A 22,036-nucleotide genomic window follows, 5' to 3' on the forward strand; every position below is an offset into this window, starting at 1 on the left:
AAAAAGGAAGATAAGTAATTAATTAAATAAATATTAATATATAGGTAGTAGCTAAATTATTAAGGAGTAATAATTAAGGGAGGTCAGCGCGACTAAGAGTTTAATATTATAGTATTTATAATAAGCCTAGTTATAATATAAGAATATATTAGGTAGTAATTAAGATATCTAGGGAAGAATATAGTAAGTAATTTTAATTAATAAAATAGTTTATAGTATTTTTATTGCGATTTCTATCTTAAAGGTATAAGAAAAGTGCGACGCATACTTGCATGCGACGCATGCTTATCATGTACGTTATATCACTTCAGTAAGGGCTATTGGAGCAAGATACGGTAGGCCCTCAGGAGTGTTGTCTTTTGAGTAGAAGGGGGGGTGCGTAGAAGGATGGTAAATCACGTTGTAGCCCTCCTAAGCGCCTTTTCTCCTGAGTTTTCGCACTTTGGTCAAGTCTGGTTAGACCGGCATTACCCCGCGTCGTTAGTAAATCGTTCGACGCAGTGCATATCTACAATATTCGGACTCTTGACGAAAATGGTTAGATAACTGCCGAGCCGTGGCGCCCGTCTTAACCTTCACTCACAGCATCCAATCCAGGTCGTACATAAAAAGGTTAACATTAAGGCTATAGAAGCTTCCCTAGGAGTTTTCCAAGATTATATTGAAACACCACTTGTTGCCCTTATCTTTACTACCTGTGATCCGCCCTTTACCACTATCAACATGGGTTACGTTTGGACCGATGATGAGGTCAAGGCCTATGACATCTTCTACGAGCATGTGACATCCATGAACCATGCTATTGGCGTCACTTTTACCACCACTCACGAGTTTGCTCGAGATGTACTGCCGCCCTGTTTTGACGTCCCCAACCCCCCGACTGGCACAGTCTACATATGCACAAACGTGGAGGAAATCGATGGCGAACGCACTGGAGAGGACGAGGAAGCTGGCGTGCTCTCCTTGGATGTCATCCACAATGGAACACCCGGAAGCTACACGCTCTCTGTTTTCGTCAATCGTGACCAGTCTCTTGTCACAGGCCGTGAGGTTTGGTCCATGCCCAAGAAGCTCGGCGAGATTCATTTGATGGGCAACCACCACAAGGTCTGTGGTACGGCTCAGCGCAAGGGCGCTCACATGCAGGTTGACGCTGTCCTCGGTGCCCCGGAGTTCACTCCTTCTCCGGAACCCAAGCTGTCGACCTTCTTCGAGATCAAAGCCCCCATGCGTGCCTCCGGCGGTTTCCAGACCGATCCTGTCCTGGTCGAGTTTGAGGTCACCCAGCGCACCTACACCTCCCAGGAGGCGATGCAGGGCCAGACATCGTTGATTCTCCTCGGAACGGAGGATGACCCCCTGCACACAGTCCCTGTGAAGGAGGTCAACTCAGGCTGGGCCTCTGGATATGGAATGAACACTCGGCTCGTCAGGGAAATCCCACTGGACCCATCTGTGGACTACAGGCCTTACGTCTACGGGCGATTCTTTGATAACTGGCCCAGGGCGTCAGCGAGAGCGAAGGCGGAAAAGCTCGCCATTGCCAAGACCTGCTAGCGAAGGTTTACGACTCTAAATGGGGAGATCGACTGTTCGATGGAGAGCTCCTTGGAAATAGTGAATAGACTCAATAAATAACGGATATCTTAAACGATTGTTCCATCTCGTGATAACCATAGTTCTCAGCCGAGCCTGCATGCAGCCTACAGTAGCTACACCTTCAATTCACGGCCCTCAACATGAACTATTTTGTTGCGGTACTTGGAATCTATGCCATAGTGCTAACGGTACGCTGGATCCTCTCGACCAAGCGGACGATGAATGCTGAAGAAGAGTTTGAAGGTGATGAGACCGTATGGCTAAGATCGTCCGATCTGCGGGTGGCTGAGATGTGGAATGTAACTTAGACCTTTCAACAATACCGTCTAATCTCGCAGTATTGCTTCATTACAAAGAAGCAAGGGAGGTGGGGGGCTTTGATGTGAGTACTCTTTGTCATTTACTTCGTATATAGTGCAGATTTCCTAAGCTAATCGTGCAATTCCATCATCTTGACAATGGGCCTGGTATATTAACTATCGTCTGTATTATGAGCCGGACATAGTTGACCAACTCCAAGACCCTACTGACTAAGGTAGCCTCACTAATCGAGAGTGTAGTAGCCCGAGGTCGTGTTACCGCCATCAATCGCGACATTCGAGCCCACCATGAACTGGGCCCGGTCCGAGAGCAGGAAGCAGATCAGCTCAGCAATCTCCTCAGGCCTTCCAATTCGGCCAATAGGGTGCTTGGATCCAAGGATATCAACATCAAGGCCAGTATCAGTGCCGAAGTCTGCCAGCATTAGCGTAGCGACGTCGCCGGGGGCGACAGAGTTGACACGGATGCCCTCGCGCGCGTACTCAAGGGCCGCCGTCTTGGTGAGACCGACAAGGGCGTGCTTGGAGGCAACGTAGGCTGAGCAATTCGCCGTTGCAACAGTGCTAGCGTCAGATGTGATGTTGACAATAGATCTTTTGATCTTTAAGCGTTGGAAAGTTCGGATCTCCTCCCGCATGCTATTCCAAGTACCACCTAGGTTGACATTGATGGTCTGTGTGAATTCAGATAGGGTTACATCGGCGAGACGGCCGGTGTCGAGGAAAATGCCTGCAGCGTTGACGGCGTAGTCGAGGCGGCCACCCCAGGATACAACGTCGTTGACGGCTTTCTCCACGGCGCTCAAGTCGGTTATGTCGACTTTAACGTAGGTGGCTTTTGATTTGAACTCATCAGCCAGAGTCTGAGCTTGCGACGTTCCGTCTTTGCGATCGAGTAGTGCAACGGCAGCACCCCGGGAGGCAAGGAGGCGGGCTGTGGCGAGGCCCATGCCACTGGCGCCTCCGGTCACGAGCGCGACCTTGCCATCATATTCTCGGCTCATGTTGGTGGAAGATGGGTGGATGAGAATGAGTGCCGCGGTTCACCCTGCGATCAAAGCTAGACTGCTGTAAAGATGTAGGACTTGCTTGTCTAAAGATGTGCCGGAGAACAAGAGGGCGGATGTTTAGCTTTATATAAGAGCACAAAAGCGTCCGTCGTAACAGAACATTCGTCAGCGTAGAGACTAACCAGTTTTTCCTCGGTTTGGCTGAAATGTGAGTTAGATGCCAGTTGTAACGTCGTCTGCTTGCAATATCACTCAAGTTTCATCTGGCATTCTGTCTCGAAGCAAAAATAGACATTGACCCTCACCAAGGCTTGTGTGGCTGTGGCCACGGTCTTCCCCTTTCCTTTGTGTTTCTGAGGCAAGTCAAGAGAACATCTGGATTGTACGGAGCCCTGAAACTCCGGTGTCCGGATAGCAATTATGGAGGGTTCGAAGTGGCACCCCTTATCTGCGCTGTATCTTCAAAGCCTCGCATTTCGTCTCTTTGCAGTTAGCTTAGTTTCCCCCGCACAACACCCCAAAGCGGTGCCCTCAAACAACTGACTACGGCGTCATGATAGATACACCAGGACAAAAGTAGAAGCTGAAATGAGTGCCAACCGGTGGATGCTCGCATAGCCGCCGGAGGAGGTTAGGTCAGTGCTTTGAATTCGATGTGAGTTGTGTTAAGTGCTGAACAACAATCTGGATGCAACCGATGCCGGTGGAATTCAATCATCGCAGAAGAATCATTCTGCAAGACATTTGTTGAGGATTAAACCGCGTATAACACTTCAGAAGTCCCAAACTCGAAACAACAGGCAGTCGCGGCGCCGATAATCTCAACCCTGTGAGGGATATAGTCAAGACATGACACTCTCTCAAAATCTGGATTATCAGCTCCCTCCTGTACGTGCTGTATCTATACCCTGCAAATTTCCTCAGAAGAGGTTACTAATAGACAATGCAACGCATTAGCTCAAAGACCCTTCTCTACTCATCGAGCGAGCATACATCAACGGTAAATTTATTACCTCGGGCCATGGCAACACATTCGATGTCCTCGATCCTGCCGCCAATGTCCGCGTAGGCAGCTGTCCCGATCTCACCTTTGAAGAGGCAGAGCAAGCGATTCATGCCGCTGATGCCGCTTTTCCTCTCTTTCGAGCGACAAATGGCCGCCATCATGCTCACTTGTTGCGCCAATGGCTGTCTGAAATCGAGAAGCACGCCGACGACCTAGCGGCCTTGATTACGTGGGAGAGCGGCAAAGCGCTATGCGATGCGCAAGCCGAAGTTGCCTATGCAGCAAGCTATGTTGAATGGTTTGCTGAGGAAGCGCCACGCATTTATGGGACAGTAATTCCTTCTTCGTACACTGGGAGGCGCATCGCAAGCGTCCGGCAGCCCGTCGGCGTCTGTGGGCTCATCACCCCTTGGAACTTCCCGGCCGCCATGGTGACGCGCAAAGTCGCTCCCGCTCTGGCTGCTGGTTGTACAGTCGTGCTCAAGACCGCTGGGGAGACACCATTCACGGCCAACGCTCTCGTTGAGCTGGCTCACCGCGCTGGTATACCACCTGGTGTAATCAACGTCATCACAGCCTTGGAGAACACCGTTGTCATTGGCATGCTTCTTACGACACATCCAAAGATCAAAAAGGTGTCATTTACCGGGAGCACGGCCGTCGGCAAGATTTTGATGATGCAGTCTTCGGGAACGTTGAAGAAGTTGTCTATGGAGCTTGGCGGAAACTCGCCTTTCATCGTCTTTGATGACTGTCCCGACCTTGATGATGCAGTAGCAGGGGCATTGGCGGCCAAATTCCGGGGATCTGGCCAGACCTGTGTAGCGGCGAATCGCATCTTTGTCCAAGAGGGTATCCATGATACTTTTGTCAGAGAATTTTCCAAGGCAGTGGCCAAGTTCAAAGTAGGGCATGGTTTTGGCCAAGGAGTGACACATGGTCCAGCCATTAGCATTCGTGCCATGGAAAAGATGGAAATTCACGTCCAGGACGCGGTGGCCAAAGGCGCCGAGGTGATAGTTGGCGGAACGAGGCTGCCGCACCTAGGGCCTACCTTTTTTGCTCCTACTGTGCTCAAAGGGATGAAGCCCAATATGCAAATGTTTCGAGAGGAGACATTTGGTCCCGTGGCGGGGATATACTCATTCTCTACCGAGGAGGAGGTGCTTGAACTAGCCAACGACACCCAGGTGGGTCTTGCGGGTTACGTTTTCAGTCGTGACGTGGATCGAATTCACCGCGTGTCCGAGGCTCTAGATGTTGGTATGGTGGGAGTTAACACCGGTGTTATCAGCGATGCCGCAGTACCATTCGGGGGTGTAAGAGAGTCTGGGTTTGGGAGGGAAGGGTCCAAATATGGTGTGGAGGATTACACGGTCTTGAAGACGGTGGTGGTGGGAACAAAATAGGCTCAGGATCCTTTGTAATGAATACCTATGTAAAGTCAAAAATCGATTCTCAGTCCTACTACGCTGCGTAAACAAGCCATAAACTCTGATAGTATTAAAATCTGTACGACTAAGACAAAAAAACCATCAATTTCTCGTCACTATCGGCTTCTCTACCTTCATTTTATTTCCCTCTCGAACTAGGTTATCCGACTACATACACATCTTGCTTTACTCGTCTTACAACTTCGCTATCAATGCGCGACTGTGCTAGTCCACAGATTTCCTCCGGCGACGAAGACGTTCCTCATCTAACAACATCGACCGGGGATGCTCCTGAGGTACGTTCTCACCCAATAATAGGTAGGACGTCATCTCGGCCGTACGGAAAGCCTTGGTCAAACCGATGCATGGAAACCACCACATACCCACTGATTACTGCGGCCGGGAAATGGGAGTGAGCCAACGAGGGGCGATGTGTCTTCAGTGAATCCTAGAATGCCAGATCAGACGTGTCAGACGGCGGCGGGGGCTGTAGGTGATGGCTGAGCGGCGACCTCGTGAACATCCACGTAGATGAGCTAGGGGCAGCATATCGGTCTTGATATAGTCCCCAGAGGTGCGACGACCGCAATTGACATGGTCGACCACAACATCGCCTTTCTGACGTTGGATCAAATAGCCGTATTCCTTGGGGGTATAGCGCAGCCAGAAAGAATATCAACTCTTGAAGCCCGGTGCTAATGAGTTTCCGCCTTGCTGTTGTCAATCAATGGGCCCGTAGTGCACCACATTACCTCAGACGGACGAGATGAAAGGCCGTATTTCTGGCAAGAGATGGCCAATATACCCGTTTGCGGCATCCACTATTTTGTGAGCGTAGATTACACCACGGCTAGTGTGGACGAGGGCAAACTCCTCCCCGGCAACGTCATCGATTGACTGGACCGTGGTGCCTGTCTGGACATTAACCTTTCCAGTCTCTATCAGGCGGGCAATCATTCCAGTAACGAGCTTATACGGCCAGACAGACGCGGCGGAACTACCGATGGCGCCTACGCATCGGTGGGATAGCTTCGGGGCGCTCTATAGGTAGTTTCTATCGGTGTATACATGATATCGTTTCGCGAGTTGAGGCGCAGAGGCGCGTATGTCATCGAGGACTAGGCATGCCTTATCAAAAGCCTTCTGGTCAAAGTAGGCATCTAAGCCTTGAGTATGTGTGGGGTCGCAGTCGATTCCTTCATTGCCTTACAGCACCGATCATAGCGTCTAGATGACTGTGCTTGAAGGCGGTGAGATAGGTGGCCTCCTCGATACCATAAAGTCTCTTGCGGTCTTCCCGGATAGCAAAAGTTGCTATCTTGATATGTCCACCGTCGCAGCTAGTCGCACCCGAGCAGAGGCTGCGGGAGTCGACAACGACTACCTTAAATCCGGGACGCTTTGCCACCAAGTTGTGGGCCAGGTTTGTCCCAGTCACACCAGAACCAATGATGATGTCGTCCACGGCGCTAGTTGGCCAGGGCGACTGGTGCTCGGCCAGTGGGCGTGGTTCTGTCTGCCAGTAAGACTGGGTGGGATTTGGGCGAGGGACACCTGGGTCGACGATTCCCGGCTCATAGACGCGCTCAAGGGAACTCGGTATGTCGAATGATTGGGTAGAGAAGGAGATAAAGTAGGTAGTTGAGAAGACTGGCGCATAGTCTTTGGGAGGCAGAACGAAGAATGAATGTGCAAGGACAGGATTGAAAAGATATCCTTGTTTTGCCAAACAAAGAGGCGTGAAAGGAATCGATTTATCCAATTTGTTTCATGATGGGAGGTTGAACTGTCTGACTTTGTACGAGTGATTCCGTATTTCGCCATACTAACAGCTAGGAGGGTATAATTACAACTGGATGCGTGTTGACTCCCGCTTGACTCAGATCTTCCAGCCCTTTAACTTAACCCAGTTTAGAAGACAAACTAAGCAATGTACAAGATAACTCTCTACTCTCATTTATCTTGCCTGAAACGGTACAGGCCCCTGATTTGGGGACGCAATTTGGGTGGGCTCGGATTTTGCCTTGAAGTTCCATACCAGCAAATCAAACACATGACTAGGAATTCCCCAGTGCGGGGTCCCCAGAAAATGTGGTCCCGGGAATTCATTCAGGGTGGCCTGCTACAAGGGGCTAATAAATGAACCATCGGGAGCTCGCTTCTACCTTCTTCTCCATCTGACTCGCCTCATAACTTGCATTGACATCCAGATTCCGCGCGGCAGTTCCCTTTCAAGATGAAGTGCGAACAGTGTGGGGTTCAAGCTGTGGTAGATAAGTAGATAGGTGCTTTACTGTAATACTGTAGATCCAAATCTCTAACTAATCCATTATCAATCTGGGGTAGGTAACATTCCACCCCGTTGTCTTGTCACTTGACCCCGTAGTCCCAAGCGAGCGGGTGCATGTCCCCCATACTAACCCATTTAAGACGAAGTGCGAGGAAGCAATCCACCCCCCCTGATAATGCTCATCCAAGCTGCCTCCGCTTGATATCTGCCTCGCCAGTTCCGGTTAAACGGCATAGAGAACCAAAGAGAGAATTCATCATAACTACCCACAATTTTCCTTACAACAACCACTCTCAATCATCTCGTCTCGCTCCATCCAGACTCTCACAATTATCTTTCCACTAGACATGAACCATTCTTCTCTGTCCAACGCCGCCTCTGAGCAGGGCCATGTTCCCAAGGACGACACCTTGGGCGCCAAACCCACGAAGCGTGCAAGCTCAACCAGTCACCGAATCTCCCAAGACGCCAGCTTCTTGCAAGACGTGGCCCTCGAAAAGCGTTTCACCTTCTGGCCCCTCCTCGGCTACCAGCTTTCCGTCATGGCCTCGTGGTCCAACTACCTCGTCATCGCTGGCACCTTCGTCTACGTGGGCGGGCCCGTCGCTCTCGTCTACGGCGCCCTCATCGTCGGCGTCTTCCAGATAATCACCGCCCTATGCCTGTCGGAGCTAGCCTCGATATGGCCGCATGCGGGCGGCTCCCAATACTGGATCACCCAGATGACGGACCGAAGCAGCGGTGCACTTTTCAGCTACCTGACCGGCTGGATGAACATCCTAGCGTATCTGACGGGAACTGCGGCGTCCAATTTTGCGGCGGCACAGACGCTGACGGCGCTCGTCACTCTCCTCAACGGGTACGAGTGGCCGCGATACCAGGTCGTTCTGCTCTACTGGGCAATCTGCTTGCTTGACATACCCATCAACATCTTACCCAAGTATTACCCAGCCTTTAACGTCGCGTCGCTGGTGTGGCTCATGGTCTCGCTATTCTTGACCGTTGGCATCTGGGCGTCTGACTTCCACCCTCAGTCGGCCGACTTCGTTTTCAAGACATTCATCAACGAAACCGGATGGTCCAGCAACGCCATGGTCTTTCTCCTCTCGCTCACCCAGTCGACATTCGCTGCTACGGGCCTCGATGCAGTAGTGCACCTTTCGGAAGAAACTAAGAATCCTAAGAAGACCATCCCGCTGGTCCTGGCCCTCTCTGTGGCGATATCCACCGCCATGTCGTTCGGGTTTGGCGTCTTTCTGTTGTACTCGATGGGGAGATTCGACAAACTGGTCAACACTACCCTCGGAGCAGTGTACTTGCAGCTCTACGTCAATGCAATAGGCCTCAAAGCCGGACTGGCCGTGGCCACGACAATCATGGTGCTGCTTGCTATCTTTGTGGCGTCGCAGGTGATGACGGCCTCCTCGCGTCTCATTTGGGCCATGGCGCGGCAGCAGGGCGTGCCCTTCTCGGCCTTCTTCGCACATGTAGAACCCAAGATTGACGTCCCTCTTCGTGCCTTGGTGGCCTCGTTCGTGGCCACATTGCTACTAGGGCTCCTCTATTTGGCCGGTGATTTGGCCTGGAATGCTATCGCGTCCAGTGTCACAATCTCATATCAGCTCGTCTTCATTGCACCTATTGTAGTTTTGCTCTGTCGCGGCCGGTCGATTCTGCCCGACCGCTATTTTGATATTGGCAAGGTGTCATGGATTGGGTACTCGCTCAATATCATCGCAGTAGCTTGGGGAATCTTCATCAGTGTTATCTCTCTATTTCCGATCTATCTGCCAGTTACTGGAGATACCATGAATTACTCCATTATCGTGTTTAGTATCTGGGGGCTCGTGGTTGGTGTCTATTGGGTTGTTAGTGGTTCTGGTCAGTTCATCTTTGATGTTATTGATGCAACAGCTGTCTAAGTTAGCGACGCTATAAGCACGCACCTCAGTTTTAATTGATGAACGTAATAAAAGTCACATTCGGGCATTCGTCAACCTTGGTCTCTTACTATCGGCAATGCGTGAGGAGATGCTGAGGTGTAAAAATCCAGCATTATTTTCAGCTTTTTTTTTTTTTTTTTTTTTTTTTTTGGATCACATGGTATGCTCAATGCCCAAGGGGTCGAGCACATGAGCACACCTTTTTGGGAGGGGAGGAGGGTTGTGATATTATGTAGGCCACCACTCTTTACACCATTACAATAAGGTCTAGAGCGAGCGGTAATACGTTAATCCGTGCCAAGTCGTGCAAGGCGCCAAGGCCCCTCACTTCAGGTCCAAGTTGGACCGTCCAACTCCCCCATCTCCAAATGAGCAAGAGATTACGCCCACCCCCTGGATCCAGGTCTGGGTCCAGATCCTTAAAGAAGCGTACTGGCTGCGAGCAATGCAAACGCCGAAAAGTCAAGTGCGATGAGCAGCAGCCCTCTTGCTCTCGATGCGTTGCCCGTGGTGAGGTTTGCACGGGGAACTTCCACTTTGACACTTGGCAAATCGAAAGGCCTTGGATCACAGCTACCAACTCCTCAACTCCTGGGCCGGCCCTCGAAGATGACACGCTCCGATATTGGTACAACACAGCCTGCCTCATCATGGCCATGTTCCCGCCTCCCACAAATCCACTGTCGTATCCCCTGGCAAGATATTTACAGCGGTCAAGAGCTCTACGCCACGCGATTCAGAGCGTGTCCAGTGCTCATCGCCATGGTTTTTCCTCGAATGGCCTCAGCTACGCATTGAATCAGAGGAACTTGGCTATTGTATCTCTTCAGGGAGAGATCACCCGCATACAATCAGCCAGTTCTAATCGACAGACTCTACTGCGGACCTTGACCTTGTCATCGCTCATTCTTTGCGTTTCATCCAGTTGGTTGGACCATTCAGGTCGGGATTATGGTGGTGAGTTCCTGATGGGCGTTCGAAGGGTAATGCCTCTTATCTTGGATGGGGAGCCTACCGACGCATTTGCGTTTTACATCCTCGGATTGTTCTTATACTGCGAGTGCTTTTCATCCTATTTGGTTCCCGCCTCACAACAGCTGCCAGCCGACGAGGCAGTTTTACGCGCCGCCGGGCGGGCACCATTCAGCACCACAGTCCATCCCGTCACCGGAGTCGCTACGACGCTGTGTCCCATCCTCATCGAGATCGGATACTACTACCGTCGGGTGGTTGAGGGACAAGGCCGCTCGTCCGATCATGAACGACACTTGAGGCGACAACTCTTGGACTGGGAACCCCCAACGGGGAGCCCTGATGAACCCCGGCTCCTTCAACTTGCGGAAGGCTACAGGGACATCGGCGACATCATGTTGTATCAGGCCCAGCGCATCTCTACTCCGATCGACCCCGTGGACGCTTCGATACTCATGGAGAAGGTACTTGGCATTATGGACACGATAAAAAATCTCCCACAAAATGACACCGTTATTAACTGGATGGGCCCTCTATTGCTCATTGCAGGGTCGGAACTCCCAGCAGCTTTCACGCAGCAGCGACTTCTGGTGAAGCGCTCAGGTTCCCACTTGGTATCTGTCTCACGCATTCCGGTCTATGCAACGAGCGCAGGTCTCATTGAACAGATTTGGTCACTTCGTGATCAGGGTGAGCAGGTCTCCTGGCTTGAGGTGATGGTTGGGCGCGGTCTTGCGCTCGGGTTAGGGTGACGGACTATGCAGTACGTAGATACGGCAGGTAGGTACTATATAGTGCCTAGTAAGATAGCAACGAGGTGTGTGTATTAATTGGCCAGGTCGTGACAAATAATAAGATATAGATATCTATTTCAGAGAGTCCTCCTGCTCCTCCGAACCCTGGGATCAGGGCAGGCCCCCGCTGCTTCCATTCTTCGCTGGCGTCTTCAGTCGCTGCACCAGCGTCGGCTCAGGGTCGTGCTCTTCGTCCTCCATATATGTCCACTCAATTCCAACCTTGAAATTTCGGAGGTCGTCATAGTGACGACCGACAAGGTAGGGCAAGTAGGCATCGGTGACGCCCAGGTTGTAGTCGGCGACAACAGTATAATCGGAGCGGCCGGAGACATAGGCAAAATCGCTGATGGACTTGATGGGGATGCTGTGCAGTGGATCAGACGAAGTCCCGCGGACCGTGATTCGGCCGCTCCCGACAGACCAGCGGGTGTCATACTCGACAACCTTCAGCTGATTGACCTTAGGCTCCCACTGGAGCCCTTTGCCCATGGAGTGAGGGTAGGCTTTGATTTCATAGGCCGTGTTCTCTCGTACACGAGGAGGTTGGTCGTCGCCAAACTCGCCCTGGAGCTCGATGAGGCGGATGCCGTTGCGCTCGGCCACGGCATAACGGTAGTTGCCGGACCGCCTGATCTTACAAGTGCCCGTCTTCTTAACCTCTCCCCAGACCTCGCGGCCCCAGGTGACGGGCATGTCGCCGCTGACGATAAGCTCAAGCAGGTAGGTGCCGGTTTGGCCCTTGAACTTGACGTCTATCGAGACCATGGCGCAGTCAAACTCGCCGCAGAGCTTGCTCTCAAAGGTACCGACGCTGATATGGCCGGTAGGCGAGTCGCCAGGTTCAAAGTTGGGGGGCAGCACGCTCTTAACGAACTCAGGTGTGGTCGTAAAGTCGAGAGCAATGAGCTCTTGAGAGAAGCGAGGGTCGGAAGAGAGGCGCTGGAAGGCCTCGACCTCTTCGGGGGTAGCGACAAATGACATGGCAGCGATGAGGTACTGCGAAGATGGCGATGGAAATGGGGGTACAAGTCGGAGAGAAAATGATATGAGGGGGCCGGGAAGAGGCCGTATTTATCTTGTCTGGTCGACCACCTTCGTCCTACCTCCTTCCCATGATGCTGCGAGAAAACCTTTACAGTCCCGAAAACGTGCAGTAGCTAGCTGCTCCATCGCCGACAACCAGCCTCCATGGCGGGGTAGGTATGTCCTTGACTACGTGCAGGCACCCAAACTGTACTCGTCCCGCTGCTAGAGCGCTAATAGATGATATGCGAGAATTAGTGGCCCTGTTGATGTTCCATGATAGTTTCAGTGCGTTGATTGAGAGATGTCTCGTACGAGTTGGATGCCTTCGCGCAGCTAAGGAGATGGATGCCGAAGGTCAGCATTGATTGTCCAGTCAGATGCCTGCACCTCGCAGTTCTCCTGAATCGGGAAATTACCCCCAACCTTCTCGGACCCACCGAAACGCGGGGTGATTCTGGGAATCATCTTATCTACAGCAGATATCGCAGTATCGTGCGGGGAAGATCCGGAGCCAAGGCGTCCTCGCACTCTGGCCTGAAGTGGTATAGCTGATAACCATTAACATATGTCGATTATGGAGAGTATACTTCGGAGTTTAGCTCTTTGCAGTCAAGCATGCATGCTGTCTCCCCTCCTTTAACCCGAGCTTCTGGTTCAGCTATACTTCGTATCTTGCTTCGTCACGGTCACCTGCAAACTCTGGGGTACCGCATACTCGCCGCCCCTATCCCCTGTCGTTTGATCAAGCTGTATCTTGAACAGCATCTTCAGCCCGACACTTTCTGGCCAACACTCGAGCAGCCCCCCGGCCTACTTAAAACTTTGCCCTCACCTCGTCTTTGGCACTCTCAATCTCACCTTGTCAGCTATCATCTCTCTTGCTCATCCATCCTCTTCCTCCCCAACAGTTCTCTTTGACTCAACGTGTCTTGATCTTGTTGATCTGTCTTCCATCTTCGCTTCTCCACCTTCGCACCACTTGCTAACTCCTACGACTACCAATGCCGACAATGCCCAGGGACACGACGACATCGACATCCAAGCGTGACTTGGAACGTAGCAATCATGTCGACGAACCTACTGAAGGCCAGGTCATTGATACACAACGGATGCATGACGAACCATTCACCATCTGGACTGCCATGGGTCTTGGGCATTCTATAACGAACACAGCTGTCGGCATGATAGTCGGGCTTGGCAATGCCTTACCTTTTGGTGGCCCCCCGGTCTTATTCTGGGGCTTCCTGGCAATGGCATTTTCGGGGCTCTGCATTGCTGTTAGCCTTGGCGAGCTGGCCTCTGCCTTCCCCCATTCTGGAGGGCAATACTACTGGGTCGGAAAACTCGGGCCTCCGTCATGCCGTCGATTCTTGTCATTCATGATTGGCATCGTCAGCTGGGCCAGTGGTCTCTGCGTCACAGCTTCAGTCAACCTCGTTGTGGCCCAGATCATCCTTTCTATGATCTCCATGACCCATCCGTCGTTCGAGCCTGAACCCTGGGTGACCTTCGTCGGCTACCAGATCATTAACCTGGTGGCATTTGGATTCAACTTCTTCGAGCACAGTCTGCCATGGGTCAGCCGGTCGCTACTCATTTTCACGCCCGCCATGCTGTTCGCTGTCTTTGTCTCCTGCCTGGCGGGAGGTTCACATAAGCAGGGAGCTCATATGGTCTTCCTCAACATTTCCAACATTTCCGGCTGGCCGAACGGCATCGCTTTCCTGATCGGCTTAAACCCAAGCGCATGGTCATTTTCCTGCCTTGATGCCATCACCCATCTTGCCGATGAGATTCCCCAACCGCGCAAGAATATCCCCAAGGCCCTTTTGTGCACTGTAGCATTGGGCTTCTGTACAGGGCTACCTATTATCCTTGCGTTTGCCTTCTCGGTCCAGGACCTCGATGCCGCCCTTTCAGCAACCGTTCCCTCGCTAGAGATCTTCCGCCAGATTTACAACAGCAAGGCAGCCGCTATCGCCCTGCAGGCGTTCGTTACCGCCTCGGCCTTTGGGGCCGTAATTGGTTGCCATACTTGGCAGTCTCGAATGGCCTGGTCTTTCAGCCGAGACCGCGGGTTTCCCTTTCATAGCTATATCAGTCGCATCGCAAGGCCCCCTTACGACGCACCCATTTGGGCCCACCTGTGGTCCAATCTCTGGGTCGTCATCTTGGGCTGTCTGTACCTGGCCTCGAAACTGGCTTTCAACTCACTCGTGGCGGGTGGTATCCTATTCCAGTACATTTCCTATTCAGCCAGTGTCTTATGTCTGCTCTATTCTGGACGATCCAAGGTGGCACCGGGCCCCTTCTGGTTTCCTGTCCTTGGATACTTCACCAATTTATTCACTCTGGCCTGGTCCTTGACCGCCCTCGTGTTTTTCTGTTTTCCTTATTATATCCCTGCCGTCGCTGATGAGATGAATTATGTATCTGTGGTTCTGGGGGTTGTCGGCGTATATGCACTGGTCTTTTGGTTTGCGCACGGGAGAAACGCGTTCAAACTAGCTGATCCTGAGATGTACGATTGAGTTAGGTGAGGTATGAAGGAACACTGTACCTGAAGGGTAGGAGATCCTTTTAGAAGACGCACCATGTACGAGTGATTAAGCATTAGTGGTGGTTATTTCGTATCCGTACATCTTTCTTGCCTTCCCTTGATATTGGACTATATTGCCGTTGTTATAATCACGGACTTTTCGTCGCACCCGTCGCCCTTGAAACTGCACTGCTTTGCTCTGGAACCTGTTTCTAAGCCCTTCTTCAACGTTAACAGACTTATCAGTGGTGCCTTTCGGGACTGGGTTAGTACGTATATGACAACTGCACACTCTAGAGCCTGCGACAATCTCTCTTTGGAGAAAGTTGCCGAGCCACAGAAGGTCGGAGTAGATCGGGAACCAACGTTGATTACTCCCTCTCTTTCGTGAACCCCGTCACGCTTCTGATCAACTGGATCCCAGACCGAAGTAGACCAGTTGAGTTCAATATGATACGATGCAATCATCCAGCACCATCTCATGTCCAGTAAGGAGATTTCTAGAGGACACAATGAGGGGGGTTTAACAACACTCTGGAGCCAGGGGGACTCGGGAAGGTATGCCGTCGGAGTCTCGACGATTCAAAGCACGAAACGTTGAGTGGCTTATAGAAGGACCAAAGATTGGTCAATGGCTAGTCGAAACGAACACTACAATTGAACATATATAACCTTTTCAAGGGTCTCTGCGGAATCTGGCATGGTAGACTGACGGGCTGCGTCTCGCATGATATGCAAGGACCAAGAGGTACGCCAAGAGAATTAAACCATAGTGTGTCTTTTGATCAGAGGCCAGAAACTTCCAGCGACTGCTCAGTGAGCGCTAGGTAAGTATTGTGCAGGTCGCCTGCTCCCACGAAGACAATGCATGTTGATCATTAGGTGAGGAATTCGGCCTGAAGATAGTTACAAAGCCAGGAGAGGTGGCGGCGGTGGCGGCGGTGACAGCGGGCAGTGAACAGGGGTAAGAGATGACGAGGACAAGGTGACACTCGCTATTAGGGCAGACAGATTAGGTGGCCGTAAATCTCAACGAGAGCACATCGGCTTAGGGCTGGGCTTTGACCAAGTGAAAAAGGCTGTTTCAGTTCGTCGTATAAAAGAAAGCTATCAAAGTCCAAAATGCATTGCCCACAAGGGGACGGTTAGTCAGTTTCGCCTCACTATCAAGTGTCCTGAAATGGCTAGCGATTCCACTCCATACATACCTACTCAAACTTACACCCAGGATTCTAGCCCTCATCAAAGTGTGTGTGTGCGAGAACCATTGTGCCTTCGTCTTCATCTTGGCCTAGAGGCCTATCAACCCCTCGACGGTTGATAAGCAAGCTAATCGAGGAAATATGACGAGTGAGAAACAACAAGTGAAGCTTATTCTTGAAACCACCATACTCCAGGATAAGAGCAACAGAATTTGGCTTTGCAGGGCCGCACGATTCTCACCCACTTCCATCTGGCCACCGAAGCAAAACAAGCTATTTTCATCCAAATCCCTTCCATGACTGGAAGAAATTTTACTCGCCAAAAGACAGTAGCTGCCTATCTCTCCGCTCGAAGCGGCCTCTACTCATCTCTCTTTCTCTGACTATACGCAGCTTTGACCATGCCGCTGGTTCTGAGTATCCCATGATTTGGTCGTATTGTGCCCGATGACTCCCTTCGGAGACGTCATTGAGACTAACAATCACTTGGTTGTGGTAGCTATTCTTTTATTGGCTGCATTCCAAAGAGAATTGGCAGACATAGAATTTGGCCCCTCTTAAGGGCTGAATCTAACCAAGTCAGTCGGGAACTGATGGGTAGGCAGGAAGGAATACTCGCAACCGGTCTCTAGGATGTAAGCGTAGAAATGGGAAGAGACATAAGACTATGGATTTTGTTAGTGCTATGGATCTCGGGTTTGGTGACAGATTAACTAACACAGCTTACTTGAAGGCTGGAGTGGATTTAGGGGCTGCGAGATTTATTCTATCACTTTATGCCACCCAAAATGGGGATCAAAGTATCTCAATCAATATCTTAGTAATTTCAAAAAATAAAGGCTCCATACCCAAAGCCTGAGGTCTCAATGTGCTGCGAGCAGTAAATCCCATAGGAGGCATGCAGCCATCAACCATGTACGTATTCAGCCCGTCATTGGTGAGACAGAGCCCCGATTCAACGTTAACATGTGTCATTGAGGGAAGCTTAACGGGCATGATAGAAATGCTGAGAGCACCTACTAGTACGCGAGTCCTGCTTGGAAGAGGAGAATACCCCGTATAGGCGCAGGCTTTCTTTGTCGTAAACATAGACATCGCGCAAGTGGTTGCATTGGAGTGATAGTATAAGTCAGTCGTAATTCTCACAGATTTACACATTTCCGCTGTTGATAAGAGCGACGGTGTAGACAGTCCAGGGACAGTTGGTACGATGGGCTGAATCTCCGCCTGCCCTTGTTGATCTGGCCTCCTGTAGGTGCCACTAATAGACCAAATGTGGGGGGTGTCGTGAGAGAATGAATCGTTGGAGGAAAGATGTCGTATCTATGGTAGACTTAAAGAGAACTCGCGTCTGTTAAAATCTAAGCTGACAATAGATAGACTCGACGATGTAGGGAGAGCGGACGGTAGGTGAGAGGTTGTTGCAAATCAAATTTTCCAGTCCGACATACAGGGAAGGCCACCATGTGAACGATGGAGGATGAGGCACCTCAATGCGGGAGGATCATAGAATAGTCAGTCCTTGGTGGTAGCCTATGGCCATGTCTTGAACCGCCCTTTGTCTCTGTGTGGCATCTGCCTTGCACCCAACACCTTCCCCTTTCCGGGTTCTAGGTTCCCTTCGCCACTTCCATTAATTGGGAATCGAACGCCTAAAACTGAGCTTTCTAGGCCCATTGACGTTGCATGTTCTCCGTGTATGGCCAATAGGTGCCGAGACGGTCTAACGGCAAACCCCCCTTCTCTATAGTTGTCGAACACAACGCCTGGTCTGCCCCGGATTTTGGAAATTGGGTTCTGACTATATCAATCGTTGAACCAGAAAGAAGACCACAGCCCGGGGCCGAAGCATTCGCACCAAATGTCGCTCAGTTTCCCAACGCCTGATTGAATTTCTGAATACCTATTCAAGTAAGGAGCATGGTGATATACGAGAGAAACAACATTTTGTGAACTTGAGCAACAAGAACCTCTCACTGTCACCAGCTGAGCAGCGCAGGTACGCACCATCGGAAATTCCCGGTGCCAGTTCATGAGCTCTGCTCCATCTATGGGCACTTTCCGTTAGGCCTCATGGTACCGAGCCACGGGAGAGGTGTCACAACGTGACAGTGTACTCACAATAGCTTGACTCTAGCCTGGCTAGAAAATGGGCTATAATAACCTGCAGTGCAGAAAACGAATGAATGTTTACAAGCGGCACCTCTAATTTGTTTCACTTGAACTTGGCATGTAATGTCATGACAAGTGCACGCCAAGTGAGTCCATATGGTATGTTCGTCTCCCGCCCAACAACCTCCTTGGCGTTGCGCTAGGAACTTGCGGAGCCTGGCAGAAAAGATAAATATACGAAACAGTGACAAGGGTAAAACATGCCTTTTCCAGGGGAAACGGACTTCGCTAGGAAGACTGGGCAGGGGATTATTGTCAAGCCGGCTCAACAATGGGCACTTCACGCGGGCTACCCCTCGCTTAGAAAGGATCTCTGTGCCCACGAGCAGAGACTTGAACATCATTTCCGTGGTGATAGGATCTAGTCCCTGTCTAGTCGGGCAGCTTAGCTTATGAGTCTTGTTATTCTCAATTGATCACCTGTTTCCCGGTTTTACCTGTTTTTACTGTCATCATCAATGACGTCTCCAAGAATAATCGCATTAACCACAAATCAAAAGTCTTTTAGTTTGTATTGGACAGAGCTTAGGGCGCCTCAATTCTCCTGCCATCCATCTGCCTGAGAAGCTGTGCCGTCTTGGCTTGTTGTGTTTCTGTGCGTAGTTGTGTTCTCACGCTGGCAAAATAACCCAGAGTAGTTCTTACAATGGGGCACCACCTTGCCATTGCGGGACTATTGGCCACGAGCTGAGCCAACCATTGGGTGGAAAACCTTCAGCGACAGGAGGCGAGGAGTCCTTGGGTAAAGAGAGGGATGAGGCGGCGAGGGATTGGAACTTTGTGTGGACCATTGTGTGTAGATGCCAACTTGGGTAATACTGCGTATAGCAACCCCTTCCCTCTCTTTTCAAGCTTAGAAGACTAAGGGCATCGTATAAGGGGCATCTTTCGTCGTGATAGTGGCACCCTACCTCATCCAAAGGCTCCAGTAGGTCGGTGATCACGTTGCAGGCTCTCTTTGTCCAATCTCTAAAATTCCAACTCTTGCTGAAGACGTGACCACGTCACCGGTTTGTATTCTTTAAGCAAGGAGAAACCATTGGCAATTTTCCTAGCTTGTAGTACTATTGAGAATGGGCATCAAACACCAATGCATAGGCTAGGGCATCCATCACCCAGGAAGAGCTCAGCAAAAGTTCATGTCAGCATCTTGCACCTACCAAAAAACATCCTTAAAAAACCACAAGCCTCCATTTTTGCGGTCACAGGCTAGCCCTACACTACAAAGAACCCAATCAAGGTCCAGTGTCTGATGCAAACTAATATGATCTGAGGAAATCGCACCTACGAGGGCGTTGACATTATGTGATGGGATGAGTTGGGAGTACTGGCAGTGACACAGGGAGAAAGATGAACCAGGGAGTCGCCGGATAAGTTCGAGGGTCAATGATGCCACCGTGGGGAATGCAATTGTAGGCTCAAGCTTTTGGAAAAGGACGCAAGGGGCGGCTATGAAACACGATTGCGGAAATAGCAACCAAGAGTAGCGGATCTGCATCGGCACTCAAGCCAATTGAGAGGTTTTCTCCATCCCGTCGAATACACTGCATTGCGAAGTAGTATCATGTCTGTCTCCTGGTTGTCCTTCATATCCATTCGCACGTCTAAGGACTGAATGAAGCCCATTTTCCAATCCGGAGGGGTGCAACAAGCTGATCTACGCCCCGAACAGGTAATAGAATGTATGTTCCATGAGCTGTGATTACCGGCACTTCCATAGGGCGACGAGCAGCTACCGGTTTATCATGTGCCCTCTATTCAAAAACGTTGGAAAACACCCCCGAATGGAAGCTGAGTCAGTAGAGCAAGATATGATGAGGGTCATAATGCGGGAATGTTGGTATTCAAAACAAACTAACAAGCCATTCGATGTTGAACGATCCCGTATAGATGCCATATCATAGCATTGTGTCTGACCGATTCTCTCTGGTTCTCGAGCAACACACGAAGACCGACCAAGCTTCTAACGTAACGTGTTATATTGACTCGGCTCTGCCGATCTCACCTGCACTTTTCACCCAGCACATTTTGATGCCAATAATACCCCGTACTGCTCGCCGCAGGCTCACATTGGATGCGGTGCCCGACCAACTTTCAATGAATGAGTATCTTAGGTAGATATTTTCCAGCATGTCTAAGTCACAAGTCGACCATATTCCAGAGAGTTTCTTCTCAAGCTATACAGGCAGCTAAACGAATTACGCTTTTCCACAGCCGAAGAGTCCAAAAGCGACATGATTCGAGGTTGCAATCATCGGTTTTTGAACGGAATATATGGGTTCCGGAAACGTAGGTAGGTGCGCCAGGCTGATGAGACGGTCAAAGATTCAAACTGGAGGTTGTCGTATAGCATCAAAACCTTGTTAACAGGCTGTCATGGGAAAATTTGAAGAATCACGCTCTAGATGGAACGAAGCGAAGACTTGGTTCGCCCTTCCTTCACCCAATGCATAACGCACGCGCCGGGGCAGAGAAGGCAACTTCTTGCCCCTTTTTATCGGGGCTTCAGATAACTATATGGATGTCGCATACAACGACATCCAACCCCTTCTCGATTTTCACCAATACGGCATCGTATCAACTACTTAAGTTAGAGGTTCGCCTGGGTACCAGGAATTTGTGGAGAGCATTGACAAGGATACCACAAAACTTTGTACAAAAGGGCGAGTTTATTGTCAGGGATAAGAAGGGGGAGAGTGTCCGTTTATCAAGAGGATATTGGGAGTAGAGGGCTCACAATGAATGTGCTCAGCAGCTTCCCTCGAGCAGCTTGTCTCGGTATGGGTCCCAAAATGTTTGCCGAAGTCCAAGAAGCAAGGTGAGATGGCCGAGCGGTCTAAGGCGCTGTGTTCAGGTTCCACAAGAACCAAGCAACGATTCGCAGTCTAGAAATAGGCGTGGGTTCGAATCCCACTCTCATCATTAATTACGTCCTCATTGGATGCTAAATTGGCTCAAGGAGCTTCTTTTTTGCTAGAGGGCGGGATATCCAGTGCCTAGGGAGGTGTGGACCAAAGGACAATAAGATATATTAAAGAAACATATTGAGTTAAAGCTCTTTACTTAAAAATATATAATAATAATATTTTTAAAAGCTGTTATTACTTATGTATTTTATTAAAGAAATAAAATATATTTAATTAATATAATATATATAATAAGTAAGCGCCATTGATAAGCGAGCGCCGCACTTTTCCCTCCTATACCTAACTTTTTATTTAATTAATTAATTATTAACTAGTAAATATATTAGACCTAAATACTAAGGCTAGAACGCTTTTTGCCCTTTAAGCCCTTTAAAATAACCTAAAACTAAGCATCTAAAGCGCTGCAGGGATATATAAGATTAATAAGTAGCGGCTATATCGCCGCCAGCAGGGCATTTAATCCCGATGCGATATTATCCTAAATTCACGCCGACTGTCTAATCTAGAGGAATAGATCATAGTTTAATTTATTCTCGACCTAGATACGCGAGGTTTTCCCCCGCGACTATATGCTATTAAAGCAATAAGTAAGTAACTACTTGCTAACTGCGATGCGCTACCTACTAGTAAGCGCTAGGCTTTTAACTTTATTAAGTAATAAGAAAAGCTAAAAATATATTTTTTTTATAAATATAATTACTAAAGGGCTAAGTATAAAGATCTAAAGGAAATCTAAAAATAGTTTTAGCTTATAGTAAATATAATTATAAAGTAATATATATATATAGCAAGCTAGATAG

At 49.9% G+C, this 22,036-nt stretch overlaps 6 protein-coding genes and 1 non-coding gene across 7 annotated transcripts; 5 read left to right on the forward strand and 2 right to left on the reverse strand.

The window, feature by feature from the left end:
- Positions 1-723: 723 nt before the first annotated feature.
- Positions 724-1,557, forward strand: LRP88_02132 (acetoacetate decarboxylase-domain-containing protein; the record flags this gene model as incomplete). Its single annotated transcript, XM_083238803.1, has 1 exon — positions 724-1,557. One exon carries the CDS (start codon positions 724-726, stop codon positions 1,555-1,557), a length of 834 nt encoding a protein of 277 aa, XP_083105398.1.
- Positions 1,558-2,143: 586 nt separating this feature from the next.
- Positions 2,144-2,923, reverse strand: LRP88_02133 (SDR family NAD(P)-dependent oxidoreductase; the record flags this gene model as incomplete). The annotated part of the gene is made up of 1 exon (XM_083238804.1): positions 2,144-2,923. The coding sequence occupies one exon, from the start codon at positions 2,921-2,923 to the stop codon at positions 2,144-2,146; it is 780 nt and encodes a 259-aa protein (XP_083105399.1).
- Positions 2,924-3,778: 855 nt separating this feature from the next.
- LRP88_02134 (NAD-dependent succinate-semialdehyde dehydrogenase) lies at positions 3,779-5,344 on the forward strand (the record flags this gene model as incomplete). Its single annotated transcript, XM_083238805.1, has 2 exons — positions 3,779-3,817; positions 3,887-5,344. The coding sequence occupies 2 exons, from the start codon at positions 3,779-3,781 to the stop codon at positions 5,342-5,344; spliced, it is 1,497 nt and encodes a 498-aa protein (XP_083105400.1).
- Positions 5,345-8,005: 2,661 nt separating this feature from the next.
- On the forward strand, positions 8,006-9,580 carry LRP88_02135 (amino acid/polyamine transporter I; the record flags this gene model as incomplete). Its single annotated transcript, XM_083238806.1, has 1 exon — positions 8,006-9,580. The coding sequence occupies one exon, from the start codon at positions 8,006-8,008 to the stop codon at positions 9,578-9,580; it is 1,575 nt and encodes a 524-aa protein (XP_083105401.1).
- Positions 9,581-11,478: 1,898 nt separating this feature from the next.
- Positions 11,479-12,351, reverse strand: LRP88_02136 (uncharacterized protein; the record flags this gene model as incomplete). The annotated part of the gene is made up of 1 exon (XM_083238807.1): positions 11,479-12,351. The coding sequence occupies one exon, from the start codon at positions 12,349-12,351 to the stop codon at positions 11,479-11,481; it is 873 nt and encodes a 290-aa protein (XP_083105402.1).
- Positions 12,352-13,406: 1,055 nt separating this feature from the next.
- On the forward strand, positions 13,407-14,927 carry LRP88_02137 (amino acid/polyamine transporter I; the record flags this gene model as incomplete). Its single annotated transcript, XM_083238808.1, has 1 exon — positions 13,407-14,927. One exon carries the CDS (start codon positions 13,407-13,409, stop codon positions 14,925-14,927), a length of 1,521 nt encoding a protein of 506 aa, XP_083105403.1.
- A 6,199-nt stretch (positions 14,928-21,126) lies between these two features.
- On the forward strand, positions 21,127-21,231 carry LRP88_02138. Its single transcript has one exon. It is a non-coding gene; the product is annotated as a tRNA-Leu (tRNA).
- The last annotated feature ends 805 nt before the right edge of the window (positions 21,232-22,036 follow it).

The sequence above is a fragment of the Fusarium phalaenopsidis genome, assembly GCF_050370095.1.
Source record: "Fusarium phalaenopsidis strain FUZ10S chromosome Unknown contig_32284, whole genome shotgun sequence".
Classification (NCBI taxonomy): Eukaryota; Fungi; Ascomycota; class Sordariomycetes; order Hypocreales; family Nectriaceae; genus Fusarium; species Fusarium phalaenopsidis.